Below are 27,036 nucleotides of genomic sequence, written 5' to 3' on the forward strand. Positions count from 1 at the left end.
TCGAAATCGGCCGGTTTTGGTAGAGAATTGCTCTGCTGCAAAAACTGTTAGAAAATGTAACATTTTTTGCAGCAAATCCACTGTTGCAGATTTTGATATATATATTTTCTTTGGGTGTACCAGCGACTCCACCGAGGCAGGACCCAGGGAGACGATTCCTACACCTGGACTGAGCTAACGACCTAACCTTTTGTTAAGGTTAGTCCGGGGTCAACAAAAAAATTGTGTAAATTTTAATGTATGTCAAATCATAAACTTCCAAAAAAAGTCATAGTCCCAGAAATTCATTACTCTGAAAATTGTTCAACTATTTACAAAATCAAGATTTTCTCGAAAAACTTTCGCTCGGTCAACACGCTTCTGCACTTCCAAGGATTCACTTTGTAAATTGCTGCTGCTGCTGCTCTTTTCCATGCCACCCACTCTGCGTATGACGGTGAATGAACGTGTGTGGGTGGTGCACGATAAGTATTATTTACTGAACAGTAAAACGTGGAAATCGTAACCGTCACCGCTCGTCAGAAACGGCCAACTAACACTGCACAAATGCGCACACACACACACATGAGCGGGAGCGAGGCAAAAACACATTTTCAAGTCAAATATTTGTGCTGGATTTGTCCCAACTTTTTCACCAACACTGGCTCGAATGTCGCAGTTTTTTATGGTGTCAGTCCGGTGAGGTTCACCTTTTTTTTAGTTTATTGCAGTGAAGTTGATGTTTTTTTTTTTCAGCGGGAAAGTTACACTGTCACAGGATTTTTTTGATGTTTACTCATTTGATTGCAATGTGACATTGGATCGTGGCTGTGTGTGTGTGATAGTGTTTGAGTGTTATTTCTGCAGTTGTGCACAATTATTTTCATCAAACGGCCGTAAACGTAATTAAATCGAGTCAAACACAGGTACGCGAGTTAAGTTGATTATGAAAAACGTTTTCCTTCTGCAGTTTTATTGCTAGGGAGTGTGCTTAGAGTTTTTATGTTCTAACCAACAAAAGCAAACAGTGCCATCACAAAGTTGTAGATGCTTCTCATGATCGACTCGTAGCTCTCGACGTTGAGCGGTCCAATCTTCCCGATGCTCAGCGTTGGAGCGTTTTGAGCTGATTGCATCATCAGTGTCAACTGTCTGGCCTCTTCTACCGGCAGCTGGTACCACTTGATGTCGTACAGAGCTTCGGTGAGCTTTTCATTCTGAAAGATGATTGTGATCATTGTGAGAAATTGAGATGATTCTGCAGAGTTGTTACCTTAATTGTAATGACCGTTCCCAGCAGACAGTTTTGGGTCAGTTGCATCAGCAGAAACACGCTGAAGAAGGCTGCCATGTGGTCTCCGGTTTCGTAGATCGCTACGATCGTGCTGATGATTCCCAGCACGATCGATCCGATCCTGACCAAAGCCATAAAGTTGTAGCGATCTTCCAGCATCTGCTCGTACTCCAGCAGCAGTTGGTGAAGCTTCGCGATGCGGATCAACTTGGTTCGGATCACCTTCTGATCCGGTTTGGCTTGCTCCATCAGGTCGTTAATTTCGTCGATCTCGTTGACCAATCCGTCCACATAGGCAGCAATCGGCACAATCATCGCGATAAACAGACAGTCGATTCCCACGTATTTGCAGTATGCGATCGGTATTATGAACGCGTGCAAGGCTAGGTTCATCAGAAACCCAACCGTACTCCACTCGTCAACGAACGGAATCCGGTACAGAAAGATGAACGACTTTGTGCCGGAAATCAACCAAACGATAAACGGTGCCACCAAGATGAACCCGTTCGATCCTCCGTACGACCCGATGATCATCTTCTGCAGAAACGTCGCGACCTTCAACACCTTTGCCATGCGCGGACGGTTCGTCAGATTTTCGTTCAGCAGCTCAAAAACCTCCGTCGACTTGGCTTGCAAATCCTTGAAGTTGCTCGGATTGGTCACACTCTGTAGCATCACGTGGAGTCCCTGCACCGGGAAGGTCGCGTACGGCAGGATCACCATGACCTTGAGCAAATCCGAACGTTCACGCCACAAAAAGTACGCGACCTGGATCGTGGCGAAAAGGGTCACGACCCAGGGCACCAGCGTGCGGCCTCTGGTTCGGTACCGGGGATCCAGCACGTTCATCCCGATGAGTCCGTACAGGCGGGAAACGTTCGAGAAAATTCGATCGAACAGCTCCCGGGCTGGGTCGGAGAATGCAGGTTTGACCACCGATACTTGCGCCATGTTGCAGAGCCACTCAGGAAATGGGGTTCATTTGCAATGAAGAGCCTTATTTTAATTATTAGCATGAGTTTATGACAAAGAACTAGTACAAGGCTGGGATTTTATGCATCTGTCACTTCCTGTCGGAGACAAAGTACTATGACTAAGCAAAGCATGTACTTTTAATTATTTTAATTAAATAAATTATTACTTCGCTGGAACATGATTTGCAAGTTTCTTTATTCTTTACTATTTAATCAATTTATTGTAATACATAATATCTATCCTCAAACTCACACAGCAGTTGCCCCGATCCCTTTTCGATTTGCGAGAAACTTTGTCCTAAGAGATAACTTTGATCCCTTATCACGAATCCGAAGTCCATTTTTTCATATCTCGTGATGACTAGGGAAGAGACGTGACGACCCCTTCCATTTTTAATCATGCGAAAAAAGACATGCTTTTCAATAATTTGCAGCCTCAAATGGTGATGAGATGGAAGTTTGGTGTCAAAGGGACTTTTATGTAAAATTGGACGACCGATTTGATGGCGTACTCATTCCGAAAAAACGTATTTTTTATCAAAAAAATACTAAATAAGTTTTAAAAACTCTGACTTTATCCAACTGAATTCAGCTCTACTGTTAAAATTTTGGAACATGTCATTTTATGGGAAATTTAATGTACTTCTCGAATCTTCATTAACTCAGAAGGGTCATTTTTTCATTTAGAACAAATTTTTTCATTAAAATTCCGTGTTTTTTTTTTAACTTTGTAGGGTTATATTTTAGAGTTTAGAGTGTTCAGCAGACAATTACCAAAAAAAAAATATATATTTTTTTATTCATAACATATTTTTATTAGGTCCTTTAAGGTGCTACGACCAGGTTAGGACCGAGGATCAGTTTACCATCAAAATATAACATAAAAATGCAAAAAAAAAAAACTCATTACACTCCATACTTGGAGATCATGTAACTGACGAGGGTTACTTGGTCCAAGCGGGTCTTGCAGGTTTTGGATCTGCCAATGTACTCGGAGAAAATGCCCCACAGCTCAGCAGAACTGTAGAGCACCTCCCCGGCTTCCGCTTTCGTGGCTCCACCGTCTCGGGAGCCACTGCTTCCTTGGCTTCTTCTTGCGGGGCGAGGACGATCCTTCGATTTTCCGTCCGGGACTGCACCCGGCAACGGAGGGAACTCCGCCGGCGTGAACGCCTGAACTGCTGGACTCTGCTTCTGCTGGCGCTTCTGGATGAAGTCCGCATGCTTGGGGCAGCTGCGGTCCGTGGCTTCGTGGGCTCCAGAGCAGTTGACACACCAATTCGGCTCGGCTTCTTGGACTTTGCACTCGTCCGTCTTGTGGGGACCCCCACAGTTGTTGCACCTCCCTTTCAGGTGACAGTTCCTGGTTCCATGACCCAGCTGCAAGCAGTTCCTGCACTGGGTCACGTTCGGCCGCTTGTTCCGGTAGGCCTCCCACCGGATGATAGTGCTTGCCACAACTTTCATTGCAGAGAGCTTCTTCAGATTGGTGTATCCCTTGGGGAAGACCACAATGTACGGAGTTTCGTCCACGGTGGACTTTTCATTCCGCTTGATGATATGCACCTCCAGCGCGTCCAGCTTGAGATCCCTCTTCAGAAGGTACTTGACCTCGTCCGGTTTCAGTTCATCAGGAAAATCACGAAGAACCACCCGATGATTTCGTTCGCTCCGCCGATCGTGGGTGTAGAATTCCACTTTCTTCTTCTTAAGTAGCTCTTGCAACTTGTCAAAATCTTTGACAGAGAAGCAGGTCACCTTGGTTCCAATTCGGGTTAGTTTGTAAATTGGTTTGAAACCAAGTTTACAACTTTCCACTATCGCCACGAGCTTGTAAAAATCTGTGGTGTTCTTCACCACCAAAGGTGGTTGCTTTTGTTTACCTGCCGACTGGCCGGGTGGTGGAACCGCCGGGGCGTCCCCTCCTGCTGGGCTGGCATTGTTGTTGTTTTTGTTATCCGCTAGCGGGCTGAACTTGTTGTTGTTGAGCAGAGTCTTCTCAACTTTTTCTCCTTCGATGCCGATTCCAGTGACCTCGCTGGACTTCATCCGCTTCCGATTCCCGCGGACGGGACGAAAATCTTCCTCCTCGGAGGATTCCTCCACCTCCATCTGTCAAAAACTTCCAAGCACGCGAGATAACAACACGAGCAAAACACGTCTTAACCAAGGGAATGATGGAAAGAGAGGAATCACAAATCCGTATAAATAATTTCAAGATTTTCCAGGTGTAAACCGAAAACGCCACCAAAAATTAAAGTGGAAGAATAAGGCTTTTAACTGCTTATTTAATTGTCGGTGTACAGGACGCTGCACTGTTTAATCATTTTCTGACGTACATTCAATTTTGCAGTCCAAACCCAGTCATTGAATTAGAAAAATAAAATTCTTTTTCAAATTTTCTTTTCTTGATTTGTGTGCACCTATGTCGAAGACCAAGATTGTTTACTTTTTGCTCTTTGGTCTGACAGATTTGGTCTGTCAGTTTTATCATGGATTTTGGTCTGGTCTAGGCGAGGGATAGGACACAGCACCTTCCTGGTCTTAACTTGTCGCTGGCTGGCGACTGAGTGAAAAAAAATATAAACATAAGGGGTTTTCTCATAAACATCGCGATTTTATGAAAAAAAAGTTTTGAAAAAGTTTCATTTAGCGTTTCTCTTTGTTTCGTCGTCCGTGTCTATCGCGAATGATGACGAACGGCCATGATCAACGACGACCAATTTCTCAAAAAAAATATTTTTCGTGAAATCGTGATAACTCGTAATGTTGATTGTTAATTGTCTGCTCTACAACTTTGTCTAACATTGTTACACTCTAAACAATAACCCTGCAAAGTTAGAAAAAACACGAAATTTTAAATTGAAAAATTTTGTTCTAAATGAAAAAAATACCCATCTGGGTTAATGTAGATTCCAAAGTACATTGAATTTTCATCAAAATGAAATGTGCAAAAAAAAATACAGTTGAGTAACGGAAAATGACAGAGTTTGTAAAACTTTTTAAGTGTGTTTTTCGATGAAAAATACGTTTTTTCGGAATTCTCACCACCGTTTCAGGCTGCAAATTATTGAAAAACACCTCTTTTTTCGCATGTTTAAAAATGTCCCTCCGTCACGAGATATCCAAAAACGGATTCGTGAAAAAAATTACCCCTTAGAACAAAGTTTCATGCAAATCGAACAGGGGTCGGGGCAACTATTCCCGATGTCGTGTAAGTTGGTAGAGAATTACCCACTTAAAATTCCATTAAACATTTGAACTTAAAAAGGATTTGTTTTTGTACGCTCAAGAACCCCTCAAGAAATAAAGAATATTCAAAAATCAAGGAATTGAAATAAATGCAAAATTTATGAGAAATTGTTGAAATTTAAAAAATATTTAAATTTCAAGAAATTTTAGAAATTTTAATAATTTAGTAAAATTGGTTCATTCAAATTATATAAGGTTGTTACACATATTTTTAAAAGTTTTTGTCCCCTTCTCCATGATGGCCGACTGGTTAGCATCCCAGACCATCAATCTCAAGGTGTGAGTTCGAATCCCACCTGATTCTTAAATGTTTTTTGTTCATATTCAAAGTCCTGATTCCAAATTTCAAGGAAGCCGACCGGGAATTGAACCTTCTGCTTTCGAGGCAGAAGCCGCAACCATTAAGCCACGGAGCCGGTACAATTTTCATCATGTTTGGGTTTATTCAAAAATCTTTAGAATTTTTTTAAATGGTCGCCAAAAGGTTTTTTTTTTGGTTATTTATATTTTTTTTCGCCAAATCTTACTTTTTTTGAAAACTAATGATTGCAAAAAAACTAATTTAGTTTAAAACTAGTGTAAAATGCATTTTAAAACATTTTTTCCATTCAAATGTTGTTTAAATTTCTGTATTTTTTATTGTTTTTGCCCCCCCTCCTCTTCCCCCTTCTACACCGGTCAGAGCCGAGGGACACAAACTTTGAAAAATATTTGCATCGGCGAAATAAGATTGATGAAATTAATGAAACAATTATTGAAAGTTTAAGAAATCCGCGAAATAAAAAAAAAGTTAAAACAAGGAATTCCTTGAAAGTTGTTACAAAATTTTGTTTCTGTCTATGTTTTCAAATTAAAATAAAACTAGCAGAAAATATATTCAAAGGCCCTTTCACAAACGGGATGAAACATAACTAACTAGCAAAAAATTACCAAGAAACAAACTAGCCTCCCCCATAAAGGAGGAAAAATCATCAAATCAAACAAAGGACTCCAAACAGAATGTTATTGGAACAACGCGTAGTGGGACATGTTTTTGTGGGTCTCGTGGCGCAGGGGTAGCGGCTTCGGCTGCCGATCCCGATGATGCTATGAGACGCGGGTTCGATTCCCGCCTTATCCACTGAGCTTCTATCGAATGGTGAAGTAAAACGTCGGTCCCGGTTTCTCCTGTCTCGTCAGAGGCGCTGGAGCAGAAATCCCACGTTAGAGGAAGGCCATGCTCCGGGGGGCGTAGTGCCAATAGTTTCGTTTCGTTTCGTTTTTCGGGACATGTTTTAAGGGTTGTAATTAGGATATTCGAGGTTGACTCATCATCTCTTTTGTAACATACCTTTTGTTCCATATCAACGCAGCTTCCCTCTCATTTTCAGAGTTACAACCCGCACCGATAAATGGCCATCAAACTGCTCTTTCTGGCGGGCTCCGCCCTGCTGTGGCTACACTGGCTGCCCGCAACCGATGTGGCCAATTCGTACTCCACGGTCACGTGCCACCGGTTCCGCAACGCTTCCCGGGCCACCGTGTACGACTTTGTGACCTACAGTGACCTGGTCGACAAGGTTTGTAGGTCCCCATTTTCGATCTATGGGTCGAAAATGGGAACAACAGCCCTTCATACCACACTTTTATCGCTATTGTTTCCCCGAATTTCAACTTTATTCCTTCAGCACTTGTCACTTGTGCGCACACAAACATTTCGAGCCGTTCGAAACCGTCCAGTTTGACGAGGTGGCCGGCAGTAACGGGGACCGTTTTTGGCGGTGCGGTTTACTGCCAATGCTGCCCGAAAGTGCCTGAATTTACTGCCCTCTTCCTCGTTGTGAAATAACATTTCCACTTCTGGGAGGAAAAATATTCGCTTTATAATTCATCGCTTGACTCAGATTACGAAAGGTCCTCGCATCGGTACACTGTAGGCTTGGTTTGTTGTTGTTGTTGTTTTTTTTTGAGTTACATTGAGGTGGAAATTTGACCTGGATTAAGTGATTTTTTGGTCCTCGCTGCACCGGGAAACTGTGTTTTCAGTGGATGAGTGCAGTATCGTTTGTCGCTACCGACCAGAAGCCGTTAGGAGTTGGAAAGACCTACAAAGTTGTTGTGGGTAAGTGTTTCTTCAATGCTCTTTTTGTACTTCAGATTTATCTTAAAAGTTGAGCAACTCTCTACTAAATCGGTCTTTTTTTTATTAATTGTAATTTTAGTATTTTTTATCCGGCTGAAACTTTTAAGGTGCTTTCGTTATGCACAAAGAAGCCATTTTGCATCATCAGTTTGTCCATATAATTTTCCATACAAATTTTGCAAATGCTCATACAAAAATGATATATGAAAATACAAAAATCTGTATCGTTTTGGGGAATTTTTTGATCGATTTAGTGTCTTCAGAAAAGTTGTAGGTATGGACTTTTTAATTTCACTTTTTGTCAATATAACTCGAAAACACTTTTTTCTTTTTTTTATTATTTTCTGATATCTTGAAGGCCAGAGCCGTACCTTGGGTATACGGGCCTCCTTGGCGAAGCATCAATTTGGAGCCCCTCCCAAATTTTTCAATGATTGCTTCAATGAGTTTTGATTTTATAATTGCATTTGGAGACCTTATGATTAAATTCTGAAACACAGTTATTTCATGTTTTATTTTTTAAATAATATGAGATAGGTTGAATTGAAAATTATTGTATAGAAATTAAGTTGGCAGAATATTTTCTCAGAATGCATAAACTCGATAAATATATCAGTGTTTTGTTTTTTTTTATGTATTTTTCAGATAAATGCTCAGAATGCTCAGTATTTATAAATTTTGCTTAAACTTGTTAACAAATTTGATATTTTTCATGTCTGCTTAATTTGATCTGATCTAGTTTTAATGTAATTATATAAACAAAGAACATTCCCAGATTTGTAAAATAATTAGCTGATTTGGATTTCGTTTCGGTGTAAATATAAGTCGATGCCCGTGTGCTCTCCAGCAAGCTTAGTACAAAAGAGCACCCCGGCATCTAAGTATAATTTTTGAACATTTAGCGGCAGAGCCACATTTCGTCAAAATTCAGCGCAATTCATAATAAAACTTATTTTGATGATAATATTATGAGCATTACATTTGGTTAAAAAAATGAAGCTTAGATATTTCTATTAATTTTTTTCAGTGATTTTCCCATACGATGCTTGAGAATATTTTTCATATTTTTTAATAAGGTCTTTGCAAATATTTTGCAAAGTTTATGTTATTTGACGTAATTTTTTAATGTAAAATTGAATTTCCAATCGAAAAGTACTTAACACATTTTTTGATAAAGGGCTCTGTTTTCAAGATATAACCACCAAATGTTCGATTTTAGCGAAATATTTGCAGTTTTTCGATTTTTAAAAATAGTGACCATGAGTGACCATTTCCAAAAATATTTTTTTTGAAAGGTTTAGAAAATTTGCAATAAAATTGTTTAAGAGACATTGAAGATTGGACCTCTGGTTGCTGAGATACAGCGGCTTAAAGAAAAAAAAAACGTTACTTAATCCACCTTTAGGTGGTTGGTGCCTTCCTCATATTCATAAAGTCAATACATTCAGTAAAAATAGCAACATTCCCCCTTAACATGTTTAACAAATCAACTTTATTACTCATTTCTTTTGATATGGTTCGCAGACCATCAATATTTCTGGCTCATCGGCAAGGTCTGATAAAAAAAAGGTGCAGGTGGTTATGTTACACATGACCAGTATGACAAAGAACTTTGCAAGATGATTGTTGAAATTTTCGATTAGAATGTCCGGTCCAAATTTCCCCCTTATAATAACCGTCCTATCGAACTAAGGGGACGGAAATTGCAAGTGGAGCTGAAATAGAAATCGAAGTGAAATCAATTTACTTTCCTTCACCACTCGAAAGTTACCAAGATGCGGGATTGTTTTTGCAAGGCTGTTGCAAGCAATCGGCGGCAGTAAAGGAAATTTGAACAGCAGACATTAAAAACTAGCCTTTACAGGGCTCTTAATGATTACGAGATAGTTATTCTAAATTTCCAGAAACAGATTTTCAAAGTGGCACAAAAAAAATGTGCATCGCAGTAGTCTATTTATTACTTCCTGCCTAATAAGCAATATATTTTAACTGCTTAATTTCAGATAATGGCCAAATGCAACTTTTTATGTCCAGTATCAAAAATCATTAAGTTTGATACCCATATTGCCCCAACTCTTACGGTCCGGCAAATGTCCCCTCATCGGAACATCCGCGGGGCCTCCGGCCACTCCGGATTGTGGCCACTAGGGTAGGGTAGTCATCGATGAGACACTTTTGGTTTTCAACTTTCAACGATTTTTCTAATTTTTTCATTAGCATGTTTTAATGAGCTTTTAGTTGCATTGTCATTCTTTTAATGTGTTCTAACATTGACAAAAATATGAGATCGATCCGACATCTACAGCCAGAGTTATTCAACTGTCTCATTGTAGACGCACTTGGCAGGAACAATGAGACAGGTGGGGAACAATGAGACACTCTACGAAAATCAACATTTTTCTAGCAAAACATCATGTTTTTGTATTTTTCCATTGCAGGTGACTTGCCTTGAACATTTTAGAGCAATTTTGCCAACATGAAACTTTTAATAACAAAAGTTACACTAAAAAGTATTTCAATTTTTTAAAATCCATATATTAATACCAAATAATTTTGTATTTTTGGTTTAATGAAGTTTAAACTCTATAAATATGCCAAAAATCACTTTTAATTCATGTTTTGAAAGATTTCCATCGATTTTGAAAAGTTTATTGAAGAAAAATCAAAGTGTCTCATTGTTACCCATGGGCTGAAATGAGTGGGGAACAATGAGACAGCCCTGGATTCTGAGTTTATTCTAAATTTTGGCCAAATCTAATGAAAGGACATTGTAGCCCAACTTAATCCCTATGGAACGTCGAAAGAAATTTGAAGAAATATTAGTTTTGGTGTAAATGGCAGCCTACGAGCGAAAAAGTAATTTTTGTCCATAATTTACTTTTACACCCCAGAATCAAACATTTATGAATAACTTTTCAAGGGAGCGTCCATAACCAAAGCCACTAATATGGCAGACGTGTATCCAGTAGACACACCTTTCCCCCAAATATGAGCCTGATTGGTTGAAACTACGACTTGTGAGAGCCATTTTATCATTGTTCCCCGTGTCTCATTGATGACTACTCTACCCTACTGCCAAAATGTCAAATTTCATGTCCGGTATCAAAAACCATAAAGTTTGATACCCATATTGCCCCAACTCTTACGGTCCAGCAAATGTCCCCCCATCGGAACATCCGCGGGGCCTCCGGCCACTCCGGATTGTGGCCACTACTGCCAAAATGTCAAATTTCATGTCCAGTATCAAAATCCCTAAAGTTTGATACCCATATTGCCCCAACTCTTACGGTTCGGCAAATGTCCCCCCATTGGAACAACCGCGGGGCCTCCGGTCACTCCGGATTGTGGCCGCTACTGCCGAAATGTCAAATTTCATGCCCAGTATCAAAAACCATAAAGTTTGATACCCATATTGCCCCAACTCTTACGGTTCGGCAAATGTCCCCCCATCGGAACATCCGCGGGGCCTCCGGCCACTCCGGATTGTGGCCACTACTGCCAAAATGTCAAATTTCATGTCCGGTATCAAAAACCATAAAGTTTGATACCCATATTGCCACAACTCTTACGGTCCGGAAAATGTCCTTCCATCGGAACATCCGCGGGGCCTCCGGCCACTCCAGGTGGTGGCCAGTTCCAATGATCGACTCCCGCGACTGGCATGTCTTAGCTGGTCCTTGCCTCCAAGCCATCTGCTCCCGGACCTCCAGGCCGTCTGCTTCTGATGTGTCCTCGTCGACGTCCAGCAATAGAATGAATTTTCGGGACCGACCGAGCCGAGTTTTGTTGGCTCGTCGACGATCCGAAAATTATGAGGTGGAGTGGGGGGAGATTTTAGATACATCAATCTCACGTCTCTCGATCGACTGATTGGGAAACGTTCGTTCATCCAACCAGCGTGCACCAAAAAGAGGGGAAATTTGCCGAGAGGGGAATTCGTCACGTAACGTTTTCGCTTCGCGAAAATTTTGGATTGACACCACGTATAGAAACCTTAGGACAAAGTTCTTTGTCAAAACCTATCCAACGATAGTTCGCATGGAAGATTCAGACATATTTTTATCACAATATCTGAAATCCAACATCTAAAAAGTGTATAAATAACACTTAAGTGCCAGTAACTTTTAATAGGGTTGTTAGATCCTTGATGTTTTAGGCTCATTTGAAATGTCTTTCGATTATCTAACTAAAGATGGGTCGCATGATGGACCCGGACATCATTTTTACTGAAATATCTGAGATCCGGCCTCCAAAAAGTGTATAAATAACACTTAAGTGCTAATAACTTTTGATAGGGTTATCAGATCTTCAATGTTTTGGGCTCATTGGAAAGGTCTTTTTAATACCTTTCTGAAAATGTATAACATGACAGGTTTTCTTACAAAAACCACCCTTTTTACAATCTTCTGAACATACGCCAAAATCGTTTTTTGAGCATAACTTTTGAAGTACTTAACTCAACTTGCTGATTTTAAATAGAGACCTATGGGACCCCAAGACGGATCGAATGAGACTAATACGGTCAAAATCCGTTCATCCAGTCCGGAGATAATCGAGTGACATTTTTTTTGTCCACCCACCTACACACATCCACACAGACATTTGCTCAGAACATGATTCTGAGTCGATAGGTATACGTGAAGGTGGGTCTACGAGGTCAAAATAAGAAGTTCATTTTTCGAGTGATTTTATCGCCTTTCCTCAGTAAAGTGAGGAAGGCAAAAACAGCAAAATTGAAGTTTTCTAAGTCTTACCCAAACCACCCACCATTTTCTAATGTCGATATCTCTACAACTAATGGTCCAATTTTCAATATTAAAACATGGAACATTCGTAAAATTTTCCGATCTTTTCGAAAAAAATATTTTGAAATTTTTAAAATCAATGGTCACTCATGGTCCCTATTTTTAAAAATCGAAATAGTAGTTTATGCAACAAGTTGTAAAAAGAGGATTTTTTCAGCACGAGTCGTACATTTATCCAACGAGGTTCACCGAGTTGGATAAATACGAAGAGTGCTGAAAAAAATCAAGTTTTGCAACGAGTTCCATACAACATTTTTTGCAATTCCAAAAAACACACACTGAGTGAAATTTTATGTCAAATTTTCATTTTTTTTTTTTGTCAATAAATCGTTTAAATCGAAAAAATGTTGAAAAGTGTTATTTTTCGAAACAAGTGCTGAAAAGTTCAACTTTTCAGCACCCATTTGAGTGCTGAAAAGTAGAACTTTTCAGCATTTATTTTGAAAAGTGTTGCTATTCGATTCTGTTATTTTTGGTACAGAAAAGTAGGCTATTTCGTCGTTTAAGAATGACAGGAAAAGTAAATAGTTTCACGACGGAATTGCAAAAAAGTACTTTTCGATTGGAAATTTAATTTTACATTAAAAAATTACGTCAAATTTGTTTTTGCATAAAATTTCGATTTTTTCCAAAAATTGATATTTTTTCCAAAAATTGCTGTTTTTTCAAAAATGTGTAACTCGGCGGCAGATTTCTTGACCATGTTTCTCTATGGCTCAAAACTGCGGGTTTTTGTCCCCTAAAACATATCGAAAAATCTCGAAAATAAAAAAATACGTATTTTGGGAAATTGAGTTTTTGTAATAAAAAAAAGTTGATTAAAAAATCTGCAAATTTTTTTTCCGTGTTCCTATTTTTTTCTCAATAGTCCTCATCAATACCTACAACCAAGGGTCCTGATTGCTCAAAATCAACCACTCCATTCGCGAGCACAAATAGCAGGCGACGCGATACTGCCCTGATGAATTCCTACCGTTTGTCACTTCCACACCATTCGCTCCCAAACACTCTCTATTCTACTCTCCTTCTCTCTCTGATCGGCTCAGTCTCCAAACGGCTCCGGCAGGCCGATCGTCTTCGATCACTCTTAACTGAAAACATTTTTTCTCTGATGCAATGCGTTATACTCGTTGATTTGGATTGCTTAAAATCAATGTTATCAATTAAATTTTGATTTCATAACATTATAGATACCATTCAAAGAAATTTCCACCAAGAATAAATCAAATTAATGGCAAACTGAGGGCGTGAAGACAAAAAGACTGATGCTCTGGAATTTTGTGAGAATGGCTCTTCGCTGAGCATGGTAGTGTGTGAGTGTCATCGAGCGACGGAGTAGGCAAATATTTTCACGATGTATTTGTTCGCTGAGTGAACAGTTCGGACCACTCGCTGGCTGCTTGCGAGTATCATTCTCTCATGAATGCTAGCGGGTTGGAATAGAGGAGAAAATTGTGACGTCAGAAATGAACTCAAGTCACTCAAAGTTCATTTTGTGAGTGACTTTAACAGTTTGGCCTAGTTTGACAGCTACATTGTCCTCAGTTTTCTTTGGGAGAGAAAAGGAGGCGAATACTTTTTAAAAATCAGACCTGTCAAGATTCTTAGCCTCAAAATTTTGTCGCGAGTTGCTTTTCTCCTCTATAGGCGACGAATGGATAGGCAATGAGTGAGTGGTTTCTGTTCATTGAACCGAAAATCAGGACCCTTGCCTACAACTTTGCTGAAGACACCAAATTAATCAGAAAATTCAGTCAAAAGTTACAGCTGTTTGAATATTTACGTACCATTTTTGTACGGACAGCTGCCAAAATTGTATGGAGACTTGTATGGGTGAACCATACAGAGAGTCGCTCTAAGGCAAAATTCCGACTTTTTAACAATTTCACCAAAAAATTATATGTATTTAGTTAAAAAGCTTTCTAACTTAGTTAACTAAATAAAAACATTGTTTTTTCTTATAAATTATATCAGCTACTTAAGTGATGGTACATTTATCGTACATGATTTAATTATGATTTTAACAAGAAAAACTATAACTATCAAAGTCACCCCGGAGTTTAAACTAAGAATTTGTAACGTAACTTTTTTTTTTCAAACACTATTGAAAAAACTTTTTTTTTCATAAAAGTGCAAGGACTTTGTGTGGCCTACCCCAGTACATGTCTTAAAAGTAATAATCTTGAGAAAAACCTTACCTGTTGGAAAATATTCCAAATACAAATTGAAATCCTATCAAAGTCACCCCGATTACGGTACTGATTTTTTCAAAAAATCTAAATATTGGTCGCAAAAATTAGTCAACACCATTTTTCGATGTAAAATCGAATTTGCAATCAAAAAGTAATTTAGTGAAATTTTGAGCATGGATGTACCTAAAATTTTGGCTATCGACCTGTTTTTACATACAAAACGGATCACGCATTCAATACATTTATGAAAAATAACATTAATTTTTTGCGAGTATTTTGCAAACAAGAAATATGAGTTGATAAAATCTTTGTAACCTTAGAAACAATTTAAATGCATTCACTCTTGATTATAACATTTTAAATTTTGCGTATAATTACACATAAAAATTAAAAAAAAACACTATCTTTGATCTCGCACCCCGCCAGATTCCGCCACCGTGGTCCACTTCACCGTCACCGACCACATACCGGGCGTCCACATCGGGCTGGAATCGACTATAAATCTGCTGCGGCCGCGGTTGGAATTATGGTTTTTTGCCAATCCGGCGGTGGCCAATGCCACAACCACCGCCAATGGCACCGGTGCGGACTCTGGGTCGTCAGGGCAACGACGCCGACACTACCTGGCGGAGCAGGAAGGGGAAACCACAAATGTCATTAGTGGTGATGCGGAACGCCATCATCATCAGCCACGGCGTCTGGCGGCCTCAGCAGCCGTGGATGGCGACCATCATCGCAGCAGTCTGGGCTTGAAGTTTTATTTCAAGCATAACTCATTTTTATTTCAGGTGATTATCGGGTGTTGGGTAAATAGGTGGGAAACTGCGAGGAAATTTTTTGGATTATTTTCAAAGTTTTTGAGGTTTTGATTTTGATAAAAGTTTTTTTTAAATTATTTTAACTTCTTTCTCAGCACACTCTTGGACCTCTGCTACGACACGTGTTCGGACGTCATTTCCGGCGATCCCTGCGGCATTTGGACGCCATCTTGACCGAAATGGAAGCGCATCGTGTTATGTATTCTTGATCGATGGACCTTTATTTAGTTGTAAAAGAAAATAAAACAAAAATCATATCCATTCCGGATCCATATCGGATGGTGGGTCTCGTGGCGCAGGGGTAGCGGCTTCGGCTGCCGATCCCGATGATGCTATGAGACGCGGGTTCGATTCCCGCCTTATCCACTGAGCTTCTATCGGATGGTGAAGTAAAACGTCGGTCCCGGTTTCTCCTGTCTCGTCAGAGGCGCTGGAGCAGAAATCCCACGTTAGAGGAAGGCCATGCCCCGGGGGGCGTAGTGCCAATAGTTTCGTTTTTCCATTCCGCCAGTGGATTCTCTGTCGGTCTTTGAAATCTCTGAAGAATTGGTCCGGCAGTCGCGTTGAAAATCTGCTGCAAAAGGTTGGTTGCCATCTGAAATTATTATTATCATTTTTGTTATTTGAGGTTCTTGACACACAGTTAAGTGGCTTACCTTAAATAAATTCACCGCGTTGTCACTAACTAATGACGGATCCATCGTAATGCACAAAATATTGGAGCAGTAGAGAACGGTTGGAAGCTGGAGAGGTTCTGATGGAAAATGATCGTTATGCTCTACAAGTGTTACGCTCATTAAACGTGGTAACGTTGCAATCATGATCTGAAATTCCGATGTTGAAATTTAGCGGGGTCATTTTTAGTTGTCATTCTACTTGTGTGAGTTTAAATAAATCAAACTTAATTTACAGAATTTCTCAATCAAAATGTAATAATTGCAATACCAAATCAAGAATAACACCACTTACCTTTGAATCAATATCTCGTTAATTCTCAAACTCCCCTCCTTCGACATCTACCGATATCTTATCTTATCAAGTAGATACCTTTCCCAAGTCAGACCCCGGCGCACCGTCAACAAAAGATAACAATACCTTCAGTCATCAGTCAACACTCGAAGAGTCCAACGCAACAACCGAACCGCCGAACGCCCTACATTTGAGGTTATGTCGCGTTATGACACATTCTGCCCACCGTGAAGAGTCCACCGTCGCCACCAACAACGACAGCGCAATGTCCCGCGATCATGTCAAATATCAGCCGCTGAAATCCCGGTCCAAACCGTGGATCGTGGCCCACTCGCTGTTCTCGAACAGCTTCGTCCGGAAGTGGGGCTTTCTGTGCGTTGTGCTGTGCTGTCTGTTGGGCTTTCTGTTCTACCAGCGGGTGCTGTACGTAAGTAAAGTGCGCCATTTTGGCTTAGCTGTCAGAATTCTATGGCTAGTTGGATTGATTTTTATAGCAGGAGTACATCTACCATACGTTGCCGCTGTTCCAGCGCAGCGTCAAGCTGGAGTTGGCCATGGGAAAGGAACCGGTTCAGCCGGACCGCTGGAAACCGATTGGCGACCCCCAGATGAGGTATCAGACGTTCTCAGCCTACTTTGATCCGAGGTTGGAGATAGTGGGTAAGATTGTATGGTTTCAAGTTTTTTTGGCGCTGAAATTCTGGAGCATCATTCTTTTCAGAGGGTCTTCCTACGAGCAACGGAAGGCTTCCAATTGGTAGCGTCAGAGTTTTCGCGGTTTTACCTTTGAAGATTCGTCAGATGGAAGTGTTTTGCCATTTTCGGTACGTTGAACGAGCTCTTGAACAAAAATCCACTTGAGAAGTACTCTTTTAGATACGCGGAAGGTGAAGTCGTTCGCAAACGAGCAGATTTGGTGGAAGCGGTTCACGAGAATTTCGACATGCCCTTCTCGGCTACGTCGGTGGTCTGCAAGCTTACAGGGGACAAGTCCCAGCTTAAAATCCAGCTCCCTTACGAAGTTGGCCTGAGCTACAACTTTGAGCCAAGCATGATTGATGCGACCAGCTTCGTCCAAATCCAGTGAGTATTAATGTCCATCTATTTGCAACCGTTTAATTAATCCCAAGATTTCCACCCACTCATCATTCGAGTCACGTTCCCCGGGGTTGCGGGTTATCCCTTGAACCTACGCTAATTGTCGGCAATTTTCTTTCCTTTTTCCATTCCACCGTGTTAATTCGAATCTTTACCTGGCTGAATGACGACTAATTTCAGCTATCCCCGGGGCAACCTCCTGCTCCGGATGAACCCGAGCCGGGATTTGGCAGTTTGCGTCGGGCCGGTACATTCCAATTATAGCAACGCGGCCCGGATTGTGGAATTTTTCGAGTACTGGCGGCTGCTCGGGGCCGAACGGTTCTATTTGTACAATAAATCTATCACGGAGGACGTGAGCCGGGTGCTGGGACACTATCGGGACCGGGGAATTGCCGAGGTGCTCGAGTGGAATCTTGAAGGTGAGGCTTTAACTCTAAGAAATGAGGACAACGCAAAATCACGCATGTCATAAATCAGGAAAATTTTAAACTCAAATCAATCATAAACCGGAAAACAAACTGATATAACTATAATTCTTAAAGGAAAAAAAAAATGTCATCGGTCAAGATTATAAAATTTTAAACAAGATACCAATCCCAATTTTGCGGATTTTTTTTAATCCTTTTTTAAGGTTCAGACGTTGGTTTAAGATCTAAATAGAGTTTCAGGGGATCCTTGCAGCTATATAACAGAAAAATTAAATAAAAAAATCACGGCCTAGTAACGATTTTTCGAAAAAAATATGTTTTGTGGAAAGAATAGAAATCTCACTTAATATTTGTAAACCTGATTTTTAAATTTAAATTAAAATTTGCTGTGAAAAGTACTCTACAGCAGTTATGATAATGTTCACCGTTTTCGATAAATGACTATTTATACTTTTTTTTTTTACTAAAAAACAGTTTTTCGATTTTAATGATAATGCCTATGATTGACATACCTACCTCGAAAACAAAATATGTTCAAAAAAATCCTAAAATTTAGGTTGAGCGTCATTGAAGTTTGGACCTATGATTACTCTTACAGCGGATAGAAGAAAAACTAACACGAAAATGGATGTTTTGACAGTCTCACTATTACTCTTCTCATTGAAAAGTGCCAGCGACAAAATTGGGCGAAAAGTTCATCGCTCGGAGATCGCGAGTTGGTGCGAGCGAATGAACACCGCGAAAAAAGATTCGGAGGTGCATTGGGGTTAAATGATTATTTCGTCATTCGGTTTAATTAGAAAATAATTATTTTTTTCGTAAATATCGCTACTTTGATGCGATGTAATTATTTTTTACAGTAAATTAGGCATTGTTACATCAAATTTGACCTTTCAAACGCACTAGAATGGCCAAATTTTAAAACAACAATGTTTGCCAATTTGACCGTTTTACCCCCAATTCCCCTTGTAGAACAAAAGAAAAGTTCATCCGCGGTCTGTCAGCAGCGCGCTGTTTTGTTTGCTAGATCAATATTTGGAAATGTCGAACGTTGAAGGAAATCGCTCAAAAAATGGAAATTAACCGATTTCAAATGTTTTGGCCGCAAATGAAAGGTATGGGTGGCTAATTTTTGATTCCGATCTGTAAAACTAGTTCTGGCGAGGGTTCTGGGCCCTGCGGCAATCGATTTTACCGGCGGGCTGCTTCCGGTTGCATTTGATTTGCGGAGAAGGTTTTTCAATCCACCAGGGGCTTATTCGTGGGGCAACAGTTTCGGTAATCCGGAACTTCTGGTAAGTTTAATATTTCGTCGCCATCGTGCTAACTTGTCGTACGTGCATTTTGGGCCAAATTGAGTTAAGAACGCCATTTTGTGCAGCTCACAATGCCTTTCCTTTTGACCTTCACAGATCCCCAAAATTCGATTTCAATCCTGAGATATTCAACAAAAACCGAAAAAACTCCGTGAATTTTTGTCACTTTACATATGAAAGTAGTTTCAATCTTGTCGTGCTATCTTGTCACTCTATGAAAATTGATGTAAGTGCGACAAAAAGCCAAAGGGATTTCAGGCCAGGAAAGTCAGGATGCGTTTGTCACACGTACAAGCTAGACTACCGTAAACATTTGTAATTACACTCAAACCCCGATGGTTTGACACCAACTGTTGTCAAAGGAACGGGGTCACGTTTTAGTTTGACACCCCTTTTACACGGAGTTCACACACACTACTAAACGTTTGTTTTGATAGTGTGCGTGAGCGCCGTGTAAAAAGTAACAGTTCGTCACTTTTTAGTTTGACTTTGACCAACCAACGGGGTACAAACTAAAAAAGCGTCAAACGAAAAAGTGACCAACCACCGCACAGTGGGCGAAATGGAACCCAAAATCGGACTTAATTAAACGCGGCTGGTTCCCTGGTATGAAAAATAGTGTTTCTTATGTAAAAAAATCCGGGAAATCGATTGGTGATGGTTTCATCCACCGCACGAAACGGCAAAGGGTCCATTTTGCCCCAATTGTCAATTTTTTACATTTTTTCCTTGAAAATCGGTCTGTATTTAGAGCGGAGGCTTTAAGCGGCCATCCAAAATGCACTTAACTTATGTGAAAATGTCCCAGGAATCTAGTAAAAATAACCACTTGCACCGCAAAAATCATCTAGGGTCCATTTAACCCAAATTCCGCTATAAAAGCATTTTTGGCCATTTTCAAATGTTAGGTCAGATTTTACAAATCTGAAAATATTTTTTTCGTAAAGATCAGACAATTTTTCATAAGAATGGCGATTTGCACTTGATAGTTTAACATATTTATGTTGATATAGGAATTAAACTAAATAAAAAGATTGAAGAATCAGTTGTGGCCCAATTTTCCCAAACGCAGAATAAACTGCCTTTTACGTAATTTTTATTTTTATCAACATAAATGTGTTAAACTATCAAGTGCAAATCGTCATTCTTATGTAAAATTGTCTGATCTTTACGAAAAAAATATTTTCAGATTTGTAAAATCTGACCTAACATTTGAAAATGGCCAAAAATGCTTTTATAGTGGAATTGGGGTTAAATGGACCCTAGATAATTTTTGCGGTGCATGTGGTTATTTTTACTGGATTCCTGGGACATTTTCACATAAGTTAAGTGCATTTTGGATGGCCGCTTAAAGCCTCCGCTCTAAATACAGACCGATTTTCAAGAAAAAATGTGAAAAAATGGGCAATTGGGGCAAAATGGACCCTTTGCCGTTTCGTGCGGTGGATGAAACCATCACCAATCGATTTTCCGGATTTTTTTACATAAGAAACACTATTTTTCATACCAGGGAACCAGCCGCGTTCAATTAAGTCCGATTTTGGGTTCCATTTCGCCCACTGTGCACCGGGGGTTGAGTGTATAACTCAGGACTCCAGCAACCAACTTCAACCAAACTTTGGGACAATGCACAGAATGGTGAGCCAAACAAAACGTGTTTGTTATTGTTTACATTGCTTGCTCTCGTTTTTGAATATTCAAGGTCAAACATTAAAACGCGTTTTTCTCGGAACGTCAAAATGGCGGGTGCGACAAGATAGCACGACGACGTCGATTTGCAGTGTTTAGCATGAAAAACAAACTTAGACTAATCTTTCAAATGTGCGCCTGATCAACGGAGGTCTATATGGGTGAATTAACCATCGGTATAGCTTCAGGTAGCTTCAGTGAACCACGATAGATACTCTTCGCCATGTTGGATTATTATGAGTCCTCCAGGAACTCCCGGGAGTTATGGCCAGATGATCTACCTGATCAACGGGGGTCAATATGGGTGTTTTAGTCATTGTAGCTATGATCTTTCTTAAGACTAAAAAAAGTTTTTAATTCAAACTTGGTCATAACATAAAACTTTGCAAATGGTTGGTAATCAGAAAAACTTATCTCAAGATACAGATTTGCGAAAACATTCACAGCACTTGTGTATAGACATTAGGGTGTTTCATCCAAAACCAAAAGTTCTCAGAATCAGGCAAACCGAGGTTCCCCTAGTAGAGGATACCCATAGGGACTCTCATGCCAAATATCAGCCCATTTGGTTGAGAATTGGCCTGTCCCCAGCGGTTTAAAGTTTACATGGAAATTACTATGGGATTTTTGTGCTTTTCGTTCAATCGTTCCTACAGGTCTGGGGACAACATGGATTCACTCGGAATAAAGACAGGTGTGTAGGGGATGGTCCAATGAACACATTCCAGAAGGAATTAGGCTTGTCCATTCTGTCCCCAAGGTGCGCATTGGATCGACGTCCGGTGTCTCCAAAACCAACGATTCATCCTTCAAAAGCATCGCATTTCCTTAGTATGCTATGACGGCTAGGTGGAAACCACGACGCCCCATATGAGACGGTGAACACGTGGAGAGGCATCGATTGCATTATTAACACAAAATCATCATTTTACTTTATTTAGAATAGTTGAAATTCTTTCAGGAATATCAATAATTATAATTTTAGTACTTTAAAGAATGTTTTTGAGCCAAAACTCGAGTAGATACTCTGCCACGTGTTCACCGTCTGACATGGGGCGTCGTAATTTTCTCCTAGCCGTCATAGCATACTAAGGACAATGCGTACATTTGAAGGGTGAATCGATGATTCTGGAGACACCGGACGTCGATCCAATGCGCACCTTGGGGACAGAATGGACAACCCTAATTCCTTCTGGAATTTGTTCATTGGACCATCCCCTACACACCTGTCTTTATTCCGAGTGAATCCATGTTGCCCCAAGACCTGTAGGAACGATTGAACGAAAAGCACAAAAATCCCATAGTAATTTACATGTAAACTTTGAACCGCTGGGGACAGGCCAATTCTCAACCAAATGGGCTGATATTTGGCATGAGAGTCCCTATGGGTATCCTCTACTAGGGGAACCTCGGTTTGCCTGATTCTGAGAACTTTTTTGTTTGGCTGAAACACCCTAATAGACATACACCATTTTGCATGAAAAATATGAAGCAATAGTGCACAATAACTTTTTTGGTCAAAATAAATAATTCAATGGACAAGGTTTCATACAAATCAGAAAATGCAATCCAAAGCAATTTGCAATAACAAAAGGAATTAAATACTTTGTTGAATACAAAATAACGCCTCATTTTTCTGTTTGTATGTTGTTGTGCAGTTTTGGTTTCAAATATTTCGTTTGATATGTTTCAATTGGGTCCTAAAGTGAAGCTTAAATTTGTGATATTAATGTTCACAACGATAAAGCTTATATATCTGAGTACAATGACACTTTGTACGACCGAGAAAGATTTAAAATCGATTTTTAAATAAATTTGAAAAAAAAAATCGCGGTACTTCTTGACAAAAAGGTCCTACCTCACAGCTACGCGGACCTTAGTGGATTCATGGAAAAAATGTTGTCCTGTCCTTTTTTTGCATTTAAATGATCGATAATCGACGATAATCGAGTGACAAGTTTTTGATCAACATCCCACCACACACACAGACATTTGCTCAGGATTTGATTCTGAGTCGATAGGTATACATGAAGGTGGGTCTAGGAGGTCTAATTGAGAAGTTTTCGAGTGATTTTATAGCCTTTCCTCAGTAACGTGAGGAAGGCAAAAAGTGATCAGAGATGGTTTTTAATATGTTTTTTACCGTTGAACATAACAATTGGCTTGTCCGCCATTACGGGGTTTGTTTACCGGTACCCCCTGAGATCATGTGTATTGAACGATTCGCGGGGGAGTGGGGGGGGGGGGCTCAAAAAGAGCGCACATTTGAAAGATTAGTCAAAGTTTGTTTTTCATGCTAAACACTGCAAATATTAAACTTACCAGAAGTTCCGGATTACCGAAACTGTTGCCCCAGAATAAGCCCCTGGTGGATTGAAAAACCTTCTCCGCAAATTAAATGCAACCGGAAGCAACCCGCTGGTAAAATCGATTGCCGCAGTGCCCAGAACCCTCGCCAGAACTAGTTTTACAGATCGGAATCAAAAATTAGCCACCCTTACCTTTCATTTGCGGCCAAAACATTTGAAATCGGTTAATTTCCATTTTTTGAGCGATTTCCTTCAACGTTCGACATTTCCAAATATTGATCTAGCAAACAAAACAGCGCGCTGCTGACAGACCGCGGATGAACTTTTCTTTTGTTCTACAAAATTGGCAAACATTGTTGTTTTAAAATTTGGCCATTCTAGTGCGTTTGAAAGGTCAAATTTGATGTAACAATGCCTAATTTACTGTAAAAAATAATTACATCGCATCAAAGTAGCGATATTTACGAAAAAAATATTTTTTTTTAATTAAACCGAATGACGAAATAATCATTTAACCCCAATGCACCCCCGAATCTTTTTTCGCAGTGTTCATTCGCTCGCGCCAACTCGCGATCTCCGAGCGATGAACTTTTCGCCCAATTTTGTCGCTGGCACTTTTCAATGAGAAGAGTAATAAAACAGGTCTCGGGTGAGTTTTCAAAAAGCCGTAAGAGCCACTGTGACCTCTGACACTAATTTTCGTGTTTCTCGAAAATGAAACAAAATTTCATTTATTTCAAGTATGGGGCACTTGAAGGACATGTAGATGAACAATCTCGAACATTTTTGATATTGGTTTTTCGTAAGTAGGTCGAATACCGATGCAAAAAGGACTTTGTTTACCAATGGCTCTTACGGCTTTTTGAAAACTAATCCGAGAGGTCAACATTTTCTAATGCCAACATCTCAGCAGCAACTTTAAGTGTTGAAAAAATAAACATTTGAGAAATTTTCTACTCCTTTAAAAAACATATTTTGAAAACTATGAATTTGAGACTAACATTTCGAAAGGACCTAAACTTAAAATATAAAGCGTTTACAACCTATTTAAAAAATAAAAACTTCAAAGCAAAGCAAACAATTTTATATGAAAAGAGATGCAAAATATATTTATGCAGTGAGAATCAGCAAATTGGGTCTGAAACATTTGAGAATTAACCCTATTGAATTGCATCAAATTGCATTAAACTCAAGTTCAATGGAAAAACAAAATAAGTTTTAAATAATGAAAAAATAAAATAGAAAGCAACAAACTTAAAGAATCTGAAAAATAAAAAGAGTTTGGCCATGTTTTTTCAAAGGAACCATTTCCTCAAAAAATGCAAAACAATTTTTTGTTTTTTTTTTTTTACCCTCTACAATCTTAAAATGGGCCAAAAATTCATTTTCACCCAATTTTTGAGCTTTAAAAAGCATTGAAAAGAAAAACTCTTAATATTAAAAAAAATACGTTTGGAAGGTCGACTTGTTTTATGTTACTTTGCTAATGTTTTTTGAAATGTATTTTTTTAGGGGTCAACTTTGTCTGTATTTTTTACTAACATTTCCTATTTTTTATGTAAAAAGAAGTATGCAGTAATTTTAGTAGTGTTCCTCTGCGCTTTTTTCAATTTAAATGATAGTGGTGCCATTCTTTTGCAGAAAATTTGAAAAAAAAGCAAAATTTAAAAAGTGACCTAAAAACATGACAAAAATAGAAAGTTAAAATGTAATGGTAGGGGGCGGTAGAATATGCCAAATACTACCAAAAACAAATATAAACTAAACAAGATAAATTACAATTTAAATACTAAATTTGAACAAAAAGAAATAAAACAAGAAAAATTTAGTTTTTCGTACAACAAAAGTTGCTCAAAATGACCTCCTGAACACAGGAAAAATAAAAAAAATAGAGTAGAATTTTGGCAGTACAGGGTTAACTTAGATTTTTTTTTTACTTTTTGATTTAAATTGAGAAACTGATGCCTATATCACCAAATCAATAGCGAAAGCATTCTGTTTTTGTTCGATTATGGTTGAACGTTTGCATAAAACGTATAGACCAATAGAAGCTTTTAAAGTCAAAGAGATGATTCACGATATCTGTGCCGAAACTGTTGATGTTATCTGAAAATCAAACTGTCCTTATATCCACCAAGATAGTTCGTGTGCATAACTATTTTTTTTGCTTGTTTTTTTTTTTTAAATTTTGTCACTACTGCTTTTTTAAACCAATTGGGAGCCGACACCGGACCGAATGGAACAAATTCGGACAAAATTCGTTTGACCATAGCCAAAAAAATTAAGTGTACATTTTTGATCACAATCCAACACGCAAAGAATTTTATTCTGAGTTGATATGATTACGTGGACAGATTTTGGAGGAATATTAAGAAAATTCAAAAAGTAATAGAAATTACTTTTGATATGTTTTCATATAATTAAATAAAAAAAAGTTTGTACACTCAGAAATAATTCAGTTAATCTAACAAAAAAGATTAAAAATATTTAAAAAATGATAATTTTTTTCACAGGCTACAAATTTGAGAAAGAGCTTCGCTACGAGGGCATCTTCGCCGCCCTGAACGACTGCCTGTACCGCGCCACCCTGGTCGGAGACTTCCACTTCACGGCCATGGTCGATCTGGACGAGTTCCTACTACCCCTGGAGTCCGCCTTCGACGGGGAAAACCTTGTCCAATTCCTCCACCGACGGGACCGCTTCGACGTGCACTCGTTCAACTTCCCGGCCGTTTTCTTCTACGGCTTCTACGAGGAGGACTTTTCGCGGGTTCCCCGCGGGGCCAACAACACCTACCTGTACACGCAGGTTCGCACCGTGCGCACCAAGGAACCGCTGATGCACCACAACCGAAGCAAATACGTGGCCAGTGGACGCACCGTCATTGAGGCGGGCAACCACTTTGTGTGGCGGGCTTTACGGGGTGCGATTTCTTGAGTGGATTTGTACGGAGGGGAGCCTAATTTTGGTCGTTTTTTTTTGTAGATACCAAAGAGTTGCGGATTGCGGAGCAGGAAGGTATGCTGTTCCACTACCGAGACCGGTGCGTAGGTTATGGCTGTGAAACGTTCGTCGAGGACAGTCGTGCCCGCCGCTACGAAGGAAAGATCTGGCGGGCAGTTGAAAGCACGTGTCGACAGATCTTTCCCCAATACGGCGGACAGTGCCCGCTCGGGAAGGAAAACAACTAGAGAGCTTTCATCAGTTATGTTTATTGCTACCAATTTCTTACGGGATTATAAATAGATTTACTTCCTTACGAACTAAGCTAGATTAAGTTGTATACTTAAAACGAGAAATACACTTTCTGGTTCTGTATGTTACGCCCCTGTCGTAGTTTTGGTTTTTGTGTGTCGTCTCTTCTTAAATTTATTCGAGTTTTTTACTTTACTTTAACTTCCTCCTACTTGGTAAACTTAAGGCCCGCTCTGCACTCTAAACTTAAGCAAATTCCTCGCCAAGTCCGTTGTTCGTATCGCGTCAGGATTAAGGTTCCATTATTCATTCTTTTCCTTTTTCAAGGCTCACTCTTCTGCGGGCTGTCATGGCCTGCTGTTGCCTTGCTGTCAGAATCGCCACCGTTGTTGTTGTTGTTGTTGTCGTTGTCTGCCGCCTGCAGCTCAGCGGTCGTGGGTTGCTGCTGTCCGCCGGCGGAATTGCCCGTGTCCCGGTCCATGAGGTAGCTGGTGGCGCCTAGAGATGCCGACGGGCGGGGACGTCCACTATAGGCAGAGCTAGCAGGGGGGACAGAAGAAGCGAGGCTCTAATTTTAGTGGGCGGGCATTAG

The 27,036-nt window shown here is 39.8% G+C and overlaps 4 protein-coding genes across 11 annotated transcripts in view; 2 read left to right on the forward strand and 2 right to left on the reverse strand.

Annotated features, from left to right (window-relative positions):
- Positions 1 to 666: 666 nt before the first annotated feature.
- Positions 667 to 15,941, forward strand: LOC119769528. Of its 2 annotated transcripts, XM_038262361.1 has the most exons (6): positions 667 to 678; positions 736 to 905; positions 6,870 to 7,058; positions 7,525 to 7,600; positions 15,045 to 15,406; positions 15,532 to 15,941. In XM_038262361.1, exons 3-6 carry the CDS (start codon positions 6,891 to 6,893, stop codon positions 15,643 to 15,645), a joined length of 720 nt encoding a protein of 239 aa, XP_038118289.1. In that variant the 5' UTR covers positions 667 to 678; positions 736 to 905; positions 6,870 to 6,890; the 3' UTR covers positions 15,646 to 15,941. The 2 variants fall into 2 exon arrangements, with proteins under 2 accessions (XP_038118289.1, XP_038118288.1); XM_038262360.1 differs by lacking the exon at positions 667 to 678 and having other exon boundaries at positions 720 to 905.
- On the reverse strand, positions 915 to 2,227 carry LOC6054728 (putative odorant receptor 83c). Its single transcript, XM_001870562.2, has 2 exons — positions 1,253 to 2,227; positions 915 to 1,196 (listed from the first exon to the last, which is right to left on the reverse strand). Exons 1-2 carry the CDS (start codon positions 2,222 to 2,224, stop codon positions 987 to 989), a joined length of 1,182 nt encoding a protein of 393 aa, XP_001870597.2. The 5' UTR covers positions 2,225 to 2,227; the 3' UTR covers positions 915 to 986.
- A 574-nt stretch (positions 15,942 to 16,515) lies between the features above and the next one.
- LOC6054363 lies at positions 16,516 to 26,572 on the forward strand. The gene is made up of 7 exons (XM_038262358.1): positions 16,516 to 16,832; positions 16,900 to 17,065; positions 17,127 to 17,229; positions 17,282 to 17,488; positions 17,684 to 17,925; positions 25,762 to 26,172; positions 26,235 to 26,572. The coding sequence occupies exons 1-7, from the start codon at positions 16,614 to 16,616 to the stop codon at positions 26,438 to 26,440; spliced, it is 1,554 nt and encodes a 517-aa protein (XP_038118286.1). The 5' UTR covers positions 16,516 to 16,613; the 3' UTR covers positions 26,441 to 26,572.
- Positions 26,449 to 27,036, reverse strand: part of LOC6053462 (pro-resilin) — an 84,911-nt gene continuing 84,323 nt past the window's right edge. For all 7 annotated transcript variants that reach the window (XM_038262357.1, XM_038262351.1, XM_038262354.1 and 4 more), the window contains exon 7: positions 26,449 to 26,983. In XM_038262357.1, coding sequence (XP_038118285.1) covers positions 26,767 to 26,983 — 217 coding nt within the window. In that variant the 3' untranslated portion in view covers positions 26,449 to 26,766. The remainder of the gene's footprint in view (positions 26,984 to 27,036) is intronic.

The sequence above is a fragment of the Culex quinquefasciatus genome, chromosome 3, assembly GCF_015732765.1.
Source record: "Culex quinquefasciatus strain JHB chromosome 3, VPISU_Cqui_1.0_pri_paternal, whole genome shotgun sequence".
NCBI lineage: Eukaryota > Metazoa > Arthropoda > Insecta > Diptera > Culicidae > Culex > Culex quinquefasciatus.